We start from the raw sequence: 10,099 nt of genomic DNA, 5'->3' as shown, positions 1-10,099 counted from the left end.
AAGTCATGGAATCCATCATTGCTTCGGATATGAAATCTTTCCTCTTCTCCAATGGCTTGATCTCTGATCATCAATTTGGTTTCAGACCAGGTCACTCTACTCTGGACATGCTGCTTCTGCTGTCTCAACAATGGATGGAGGTCCTCAATGCCAAGCAGGAAATTAGAGCTGTCTCCCTCGACATATCACGTGCCTTCGACACGGTCTGGCACCCCGCTCTGCTCACCAAACTCTCCTCCTTTGGTATCCATGGAAATCTCCACGCATGGCTGGCGGACTTCCTCTCTAGTCGTCGTCAACGTGTGGCCCTGAATGGGTTTCTCTCATCTCCTCTTCCTGTTCAGGCTGGAGTTCCCCAAGGCAGTGTTCTGGGCCCCGTGCTTTTTCTGGTCTTCATCAATGATCTCTCTGACTCTCTCGAAAATCCTCTCTATCTCTTTGCTGATGACTCCACTCTCTGCCGCTCCATTCCTCTTCCCTCAGATCGGCAGTCTGCTGCCTCCTCACTCTCTGAAGACCTGGACAAAATCACAGACTGGTCAAACAAGTGGAACATGTCTTTCAATCCTGACAAATCTCACACTCTTACTATGTCTCTCCGAAAAGATCGACTGGACAACCCTCCCATCTACTTTCTCAACAATCCTCTCCAAGAAGTTCTGTCGCTCAAGATTTTGGGTCTCACTATCTGCCATGATCTTTCTTGGGAAAACCACATTTCCAAGCTGGCCTCCAAAGCCAGTCGCCGACTGGGCATCCTCCGTCGTGCGAAGTCCTTCCTCGGCACACCTGAGCTCCTCACCACATACAAGGCTTTCATCCGCAGCTCAATGGAATACTGTTCTCCCCTATGGGCCGGTGCTCCTGCCTCACACCTAGCTCGGCTTCACGCTGTTGAAACCAAAGCTTTCAGAATTATTGGAATCTCCCGCGATGAAGCTATCTCTGAGGGCCTTTCACTCACTCACCGCAGGCAGGTAGGTGGTCTTTCTGTCTTCTACCGACTCCTCTCCGGCCTTGCACCCCCAGCTCTCTCTGTGCTCTGTCCCCCAAATATTCCTACAGGTCGCACAAGATCTGCCAGCAACCCTCTGATGGTTAAACTGCCGAAATCTCGGCTCTCTGCCCACCTTCACTCTTTCATTCCTCTTTTCTCCCGCCTCTGGAACAAACTCCCTCACTCCCTTCAATCCCACTCCTCCCTCCAGGTCTTTAAAACAGCTGTTCACCACCATCTCTTATCTTCCCCCATCCAAAACCTTGATCTTTTCTACCCCCGCTAATTCACCCCAGATCCACATTGTTTGAAATTCCAACTTCTTTCCTGGAAGTCCTGGCAGTGTCCATATGTTTTATACCTCTCCCACCGCCCCCTTCCCACGCCCCCCCCCCCCCCTAAAGCCCTCGCCCTCTCTCAGATCTCTCGATGTCTCCATGTCTCTCGGTCCCTGCTCTCAAATGTTGTGTTTGTGTCCTTCCCCCTCTCTCCCCATCTTGTCTACCGCTCCCTATGTTATATGTTTTATGTGTCGGTTTGTCTTTCGGTGTGATTAATGTTCGCTCTTTCACGAGCCTCGACCTTGTATACAAAAAAAACAAAAAAAACAAAAAAAAAAAATACTGGCCACCGATGTGGCAGATTCAGTCATGTCTTGTGCTCCATAATATATATTACAATACATTTTGATTCAATTTCTTGGTTTCCAAAGTCTGGTTATCCATTTAGTTGGTTTATCATGACACTAGCTCAATAGATCATCCCCTAAATCATGGATGAACAATAAATCCAAGATGGCTGCCGCTGAACGGCTCCTAGTCAGTTTTGCTTCGTCTACCAAACTACACAGGTTTATAAAATGTATCTGAATTCCCATTCAATATGATCCCCGGCTTTGGTTATGCTTTGGGAAAAATATGTTGTTCAAAAGGCACATAATCCTCAGTTACTAAGATCAAGATCAAGATCACTCTCTTCACTCTGAAAGTCTGAATAAAGTCCACAGGTATCCGAAGAAAGTTGTTCCATGGTGCTCTCCGAATTAAGGCTTAAGGACGTATCAGCAATGTTGTGCCTCATAGCAGCTGTAAGGGAGAAGAGCATTGAAACACACCTGGCAGCAGAGAGAACGCTTCTTCCAAAGTGCTTTGCTTTCGGGCACATCAACTATGCTAGGTACCTGACATTCCAACACGTCAATCTCCAAAATCTGAAGGTGAATCACAAAGATGCCTGGGATGATCTGTTGCAAAATGGATTCGGAGGGTCGATGACTGGCGAGCCCTTTTCTACGATCCATGGGGACTTGATCACTGAGACCACAATCAACAGAGAGGTTAAAGTCCGGGGTGGTCCAATGCAAGGCGGTTACAGTACCAGCAAGCAGACAACAGATGCGTTCATAAAAACGAGTCACTTAATGGCAAAGCTCAGAGGAAGATTGAAGGAAAGGTTGCATATCCTGACCTCTTCAACTCACAAGGAAACAACAATAGGGGCACGGAGGCAGCATGACAACATGGTTCGCAACCTAGTCATCCAATTGGATAAGTACTTTGACCCTTTTCTGATTGGTTCTGCGCGTCACATGAAAACTGGAGTGGAAATTAACCAAGGTATTGTCAGTGGATTGTTGTCATCAACCGAAGCAGGAGAGAAACAATTCCAAGACTTTGTTAACCTTAGACTCAAGGCTACTGGAGAAGGCAGAATGAACATTTTTGACAGGATTGTGAATCTCAAGATCAAAACGGGCATGGAGAAGGTCAAGAAAAATCCAAAGGCAGTGAACGTTCTCAAGGAGGATCGACAAGCATTTGGTGTGTTGGTAGGAAAGGCAACTACCCCTGAAGAGGCACATTCACACCCCCTGACAACTATTCCACTTGCCCTTGCCACACCAGAACGAGACATTCGACAAGGTTCTAAAGCAGCGCTGAGGAACTACCTTATTGAGGAATCTTCATCAACTACAGAGGAACCGCCAAATAGAAGCAACTGGCTGATTGACGGAATGGCAGCTGTAAAGTCAATCCCGGCTCAACAGACTTGGGGAGAATACACTGATGCCCTATTGAAATTCTGCATGCCACCAAGCCAGTCAAACCCAAAACAGCTTGGGATCATATTTGATTCCTACTGTACGTCCACTACAAAGGAGTTAACCCAACGACGCCGAGGGATCTCTGGTAGAAGAACCCACATCACAAGCCCCGAGCAGAGTATGCCCAGAGGCAAAGATTGGGACGCATTTCTGCATAATGCTGAAAACAAGACTGAGCTGATTAAATTTATGGTCACTTACTTCAAAAGTGATTCAGTCAGATCGAAACTCAGAATTCCACTCACCGTGACAGAGGAACAGAATACATGGTTGATCACGCAAACTAAGTTTGAACAACTTGAATCCTGCAACCATCATGAGGCTGACACCAGGCTTGTTCTTCATGCAAGCAAGTGCGAAGGTCCGGTTGTGATTAAGGCTTCAGATACAGATGTACTGATCCTCTTGAGCTATGCCTATTCTGTCTGCAAACCACCACAAGACTGGTTCATGAAGATTGACCATCGGTACGTCAGTGTCAAGAAACTAACGACTCATTTTGGAGATGAAGTGTGTCAAACTCTCCCAGCATATCATAGCATTACTGGATGTGACACGACATCATTCCCATTTCGCATCGGCAAAATCAAGCCATTGAAGAAGATGTTGAAACAAGAGAAATCCCATCTACTCTCTCAGCTGGGCAGATCAAATCAATCTTTTCAAGATGCTACCAGTGCTAAATGCTTCTTCAGAACCTGCATGTATTCTGGAAGTGAACAAGAAAGCTTTGTTGAAACAAGGATCCGAACGTACAACACTCAAAAGGTGAAATCTAGTTCCAGCATCCTTCCAGACGAGAGTAGCACCAATGAACACCTCAAGAGGAGTGACCTTCAGGCATGGGTGTGGTACCAGTGTCTCAAGCAAAACATTGAGTATCCTTCTATCACTGACAGAGGATGGGAAAATACAGATGATGGTATCAGGCCAATATGGTTTACCTGCCCGCAACTCCCTCCAAGCCTCTCCAAGAAAAAGAGCAAGAAAAGACAAATTCAAAGTAAGTATACTAAAAATATATCATTACTTTGATCATTGCTTTTCGTTCCTGTCATAAAGTTCCTCCAATGTATTCCCACTGGCAGTGCATTCATCCAGATTAAATATGTGTAACCTTCCACTTACAGGTCTCGCGGAGTATGATGCAGATTTAGAAGATGCAGTAGAAGAGAGAAGCCAGCCTTCAAGGAAGAAGCGACACAGGAATACAAGCAGAAAACATGTACAAGACAGTGAAGTTCACTGTAGAGAAAGAGAAAAGCAAGGTAGATAAGTCCAAAATGCAATCGTAATTTTGTTATTTTTATATGATTTACTGTTTTGAATCCCGACTATATCCATTCACATTTTTTATAGGTATCGGTGGGGCAGAAGAAAGAGCAGAAGAATCTGAAGTTGATGAAGAGTACCAAGGAGATGGGGAAAATTCGGAGAGCACCATGGAACAACTTTCTTCGGATACCTGTGGACTTTATTCAGACTTTCAGAGTGAAGAGAGTGATCTTGATCTTGATCTTAGTAACTGAGGATTATGTGCCTTTTGAACAACATATTTTTCCCAAAGCATAACCAAAGCCGGGGATCATATTGAATGGGAATTCAGATACATTTTATAAACCTGTGTAGTTTGGTAGACGAAGCAAAACTGACTAGGAGCCGTTCAGCGGCAGCCATCTTGGATTTATTGTTCATCCATGATTTAGGGGATGATCTATTGAGCTAGTGTCATGATAAACCAACTAAATGGATAACCAGACTTTGGAAACCAAGAAATTGAATCAAAATGTATTGTAATATATATTATGGAGCACAAGACATGACTGAATCTGCCACATCGGTGGCCAGTATTGGCAGCCATCTTAGATTTCTTTATGAACCAATGATTTCACTGAAATAAAAAGTACAAATATGGATTCCTTGACCCCAAAAACATATGACTGGACACCAAAATTATAATCATATCACACTCGGAACTGAAGTTATAGCAGTTTCCGTAATACGGAAGTTGCCCGGCGGCCATTTTGTTAATAAAGTACCGATTGTTAATTTTTATGGCTGAGTTATGACTGAGTTATCTTTCTTTATCATAATAGGCCACAATCAGTTGAAAAAAAATCATCTATGGGTAAAAGCAACTCTCAGAAATACTATTTTAGCTATTCTGGTGGCCATTTTGGATTTTTGGCCGCCATCTTGGATTTGAGGCAAATTTCAGGGTGGCCCACAAGCTTATTCGACAGAGTATGATCAAAAGTATATAAATCCACTGAGAAAACCTTGACTGGAAAACGGCGCCATTTCTGCCTGGCATGGACCTGTCTATAGTGAGTGCCTGTCCTTGCTGTCTTCGCACTGATGATGGCAAATGGCCAGAAACGTGTACCTGTAAATGGTGCTCCCTTCCGCTGTACTGGTATAAAATTGAGGATTTAAAATCCTCAGTTAGTGCGGTAGATCACCCAGCGAGAGAAGTTAATTTTGTTCCTGGCTGTGGATCGGAAGCTTTTCTCTGCCAGTATCATCAACACTTCATCGGCAAAGGAGTGTAAATGAACACTCAAACACATACACACAACACAGGACTTGCAGGATGGCCTAGGCCCTAGAGGTATGCACACTCCTCTGTGAGCTGTCTCGCCTGTGTTTGAATCCAGACCCAACTATAAACTGTCATCCTGGTGTTTCACATGTCGGGAGATTCATCAGGGTGTGTGCCGCCGCTCGGATGGGATGGATGTTAAACTCGACATCCTAACTGCCAGCATTAGTTGTGGATGTTAAATATCCCACGGTGTCCTTCACGAAGAGTAGGCGAGTTATCCTGAACAGACGGCACCTGAATAAGTAACAAATTCCTGCTCTAACCTACAGGGGGAACTGCAGCAGCAGCACAGGAATCTTCACCACTCCCCCAGAAAATGATGTTATACGCAGGCATGAGCTGTATAAGAAAGAAGGCAAACACTCATGATCAACCAAAAAGTTCTGATACCCTACTACAACTTTTAAAATTAAAAAAACTTCACAATCACAATACAGATTACATTTAGTCTCATTATTTCCTGATAATTGTGGGAGGTACCAAGTTTCTCGCACTATTTGTTTGGGTTCATGATTTAATTGCATCGAGGACATAAAGGATGTGGCTGTGGCAGTAAGTTTCATGAAAGAATATACCTGAGCTCTTGAAGTTGTTATATAAACCCATGGTGATGTGGAAGAAACACACAAGATGAAAAACACTGAGAAATGTTTGCAATTCTTCCCAAAATTTCTCCACTCAACGGAACCGTTTACCTATGAAACAGGCCTTCCACCAGACGATGTGAGGACAATGTCTCTTTTATTGACGAACTCTTGCTTCAAGATCAGCATATCATGATTCACAACTTAAAGGCAGACTCGGGAATACCATGTCAACAGTGCATCACGTTGTCACTGAAGATCGAGGAGAGAGAAAGGTGATGGCAAAATGACTGCCACATGTTCGCACGGATGAACAGAAACTCAGCAGGCTTGCTCTCCATGTCTTTAGCATTTTCCTTGGGATATATGAAACTTTCTTGGAACAAATCATTACTGGAAACAAAAAGTGGTGTCGCAACTGTGGGCCAAAACCAACGTCTTGTTCGTCAGAGTAAGGGCTGACCTCTATGCGTCCAAAAACATACCAAACATGCACCAACCAGGGAGAATAGAGGTGCTTCACATCTTTTACAACGACATTGGAATTTTGCTAACTTGAATGGTGGATCAGGACTACTCCACCTTGGATTTTTAATGAATGAAATAATCATCCCAGGTTTTAAGTTGACACTGAAAGTCATTATTGGCTAACTTACTGAGAATGTCAACAAGCTCTCAGAACGAGGTATAATAGTCTATGAAACGCCACAAAGGATTTTCATATTTAAATACTGTATATCACTATTAAGGAAGTTGTTCTCTTGTAACTTATCAGGAAGTTGATATAGACTTCCTATGTAAGGATGGCATGGACACTCCATTGGTTCAATGCAATACAAATCCTCAAAAAAAAAAATCTACCAATATACTTTAGTGAGGACACTTCATTTGAGTGCGTAATATGTTTTATTAACACTCCAAGTAAGCAAATCAAGAAAAAAACACTGCGAGAGCATCCTTCATGTCTGACCATGCACAAAACCTCTCGAGAGTCTCAGTCCCTTTCTCCCCCTCCTATTGGTTAGAGGGTAACCCCTGGCCTGTGATAATATGGCCTGCTTATTGAAGCTTTCAGGCACCGACCTTGAGCAAAAGCAGAGTGGACGAGAAGACGCGGCTTGATAGCTCTCCCCTGACAAAAACAACCCCAATGTTATTCTTTACATCCTGTCTTTGAAGTTAGTTTCATTATTTCCTGTCGAGTAAAAAGACCCTCGCCTGATGTGTTTGACGAGAAGCTGTCATTACTTTGAAAATGGCAGCTTTCCCATGTACATGTTGAGACCCTAATAAATTCTCCTGTAACTGTCTAAGATGTCTCAGATTCATCCCTTGCGGGGTTGGGGGGGGGGGGGGATAAATCCCTAACAAACTTGGCGTTCGTTCGATTCGTCCTAAATCATTCGACTCAAATTGCTGCCCCCTACCTGTGATGATGGCAGGTGGTGTGCCATGCTTTGAAATCCAATGATGTACCAATACTCCAACGACTATGTCTACTATAATGTCATGTGGAGGAATGGCATCAGACCACTGGTATAGCAATCAATACAGGTGAGCATGTAACTGTACCCACTTGATGGAGGTAGTGGTTCTCTGAGATCGATATGGATGTGCTCAAATCTCGCATCTGACGTAGTAATGGTACTTAAAGGGGATTTGACATGGCGATGGACATTAGTTTTCTGACATGGAATGCAATTCATTGCCCACTCACGAGTTATCGTTGTTAACATCTGGCCAAAGGAAACGTGCTGATGTCAACTTCTGAGTGGATCTGATGCCAGGGTGTGACAAACAGTGGAGTGCATTGAAGATTCCATGACAGTGTTTTTTTAGGCCAAAAAGGTCATTCGTGGCTTGTTGAGACATCACATCAGATGTGATTGCCTTTCCCGGGCCGTCGCCCACGCAGTCCACCTCGGCATCGACTATGCCCGGATGGCAGCGGACCAGGCCGCTGACCCCGACGTCCAGGCCTTGCGGACCGCCGTCACGGGCCTCCGCGTCACCGAGGTGCCGTTCGATGGCGCGGGCGCGGCCCTCTTGTGCGACGTCTCCCTCGGGCGTCCTCGCCCCATCGTGCCCGCGGGCTGGTAGCGCCAGGTGTTTGACGCCATCCACGGCCTGTCCCACCCGGGCGCGAGGGTCTCCCAAAGGTTGATCGCCGACAAGTTCGTCTGGCATGGCCTCCGGAAGGCCGTCCGCGGCTGGGCTAGGACGTGCCTCTCGTGCCAGCGCGCCAAGGTGCACCGGCACACCCAGGCCCCGTTGGCCCCGTTCACGGTGCCGGAACGCCGGTTTGACCACGTCCACGTGGACCTGGTGGGACCTCTGCCCCCCTCGCGGGGTTTCACCCACGTCGTCACCATGGTGGACCGCACCACCCGGTGGCCGGAGGCCGTGCCCTTGGCGTCGACGACGGCGGCGGATGTCGCGCAGGCTTTCATCGCCACCTGGGTCGCCCGGTTCGGCGCCCCCTCAGACATCTCGTCTGACCGCGGCCCCCAGTTCACCTCGGAGCTCTGGGGGCCAGTCGCGCAGGGGCTCGGGGTCCGGCTGCACCGAACCACGGCCTACCACCCCCAGGCTAACGGCCTGTGTGAGCGATTTCACCGCTCATTGAAGGCCGCGCTCCGGGCCACCCTCCGCGACGGCGGCTGGGTCGACAGGCTCCCCTGGGTCCTGCTGGGCCTCCGGACGGCGCCCAAGGAGGACCTGCGCGCCGCCGCGGCGGAGTTGGTCTTCGGGCAACCGCTGCGGGTGCCGGGCGAGTTCCTCCCCGACTCCACGGCACCATGGTCCGCGGCACAGCAGCGCTCCGCTCTGCAAGAGACCGCCCAGAGGTTCGCCCCGGTGCCACCGGCATGCCACGGGCACCCACCGATGCACGTCGCCCCGGAGCTTCGCACGGCGGAGTACGTCTTCGTCCGCCACGATGCCCACCGGACACCACTGCGGCCCCCGTACGACGGGCCTTTCCGCGTGCTGGAGACCGGGGCGAAGCACTTCACCCTGGACATCGGCGGTACTCCTGACCGCGTTTCTGTAGACCCCCTCAAGCCGGCCCACCTCGACGTGGACCATCCACCGCCAGTGGCCCGACCCCCGCGTCGGGGCCGCCCCCCTGCGGGCGGACCCCCGGCACCGCCCAGCCCCGCCGCCACGCCGCCCCCCGGTCCTGCAGCCGGAGGCATCCCAGATGGCATCCCTGCATCCCAGACGCCGCCAGTCGCCAGGGGGCGCTTCGGCCGGGTCATCCGTTTGCCCCGCAAACTGACCCTTCAGGTGCGCGGGGATTCTGGGGGGGCGCGTGTGGCGGACACGAAAGCACTGACGTGGTGACATCACCCCGCACACCAAGTGGGGATGGGCCACGCCAGGGAGAGAGGCGTGGCCTCACGATATACACGGGGCGCGCAGCCCTGAGCAGCTTAGTGCTGCAGTTTGAGTACTTTCAATAAAGACTCTTTTATGAACCGCGTTGTCCGCTTGCTCCTTGCGTAAGCATTAGCGCGCGCAGCATCGCGCTTTATTATACTGCCGTAGAATAATAAATGTTTCCGTTCAAACTGCTGTGTGAATAAACCATGCATTAGCGCTTCTTCCTCTTCTTTAAACCCGCAAAGAGGCTTTCAAAACTGGCAAATTCGTGATTAAACAAACGATTATTTCGTCCGGCGCAGATGTTTGTTTCCTGTGTTTACAGCGTTTGTCTCTGTACAGGGATAGAATATCTCCCTCACATATTCATCCTACATATTGGGTGAGTTTAATTTCCAAATAGATAGGGGTGAAAACATCACCTC

General features: G+C 48.1%; 1 protein-coding gene across 1 annotated transcript in view; it reads left to right on the top strand.

Moving 5' to 3' along the window:
• Positions 1–1,842: 1,842 nt before the first annotated feature.
• Positions 1,843–10,099, top strand: part of LOC144890979 (uncharacterized) — a 103,823-nt gene continuing 95,566 nt past the window's right edge. Inside the window, exons 1-3 of the mRNA XM_078772873.1 lie at positions 1,843–4,104; positions 4,232–4,369; positions 4,461–4,592. Of these exons, the coding sequence (XP_078628999.1) occupies positions 2,025–4,104; positions 4,232–4,369; positions 4,461–4,592 (2,350 nt within the window). The 5' untranslated portion in view covers positions 1,843–2,024. The remainder of the gene's footprint in view (positions 4,105–4,231; positions 4,370–4,460; positions 4,593–10,099) is intronic.

Source organism: Myxine glutinosa, chromosome 1 (assembly GCF_964187855.1).
Source record: "Myxine glutinosa chromosome 1, kmMyxGlut1.1, whole genome shotgun sequence".
Taxonomy (NCBI): domain Eukaryota; kingdom Metazoa; phylum Chordata; class Myxini; order Myxiniformes; family Myxinidae; genus Myxine; species Myxine glutinosa.
This window is presented reverse-complemented; position numbering and strand designations above follow the sequence as displayed.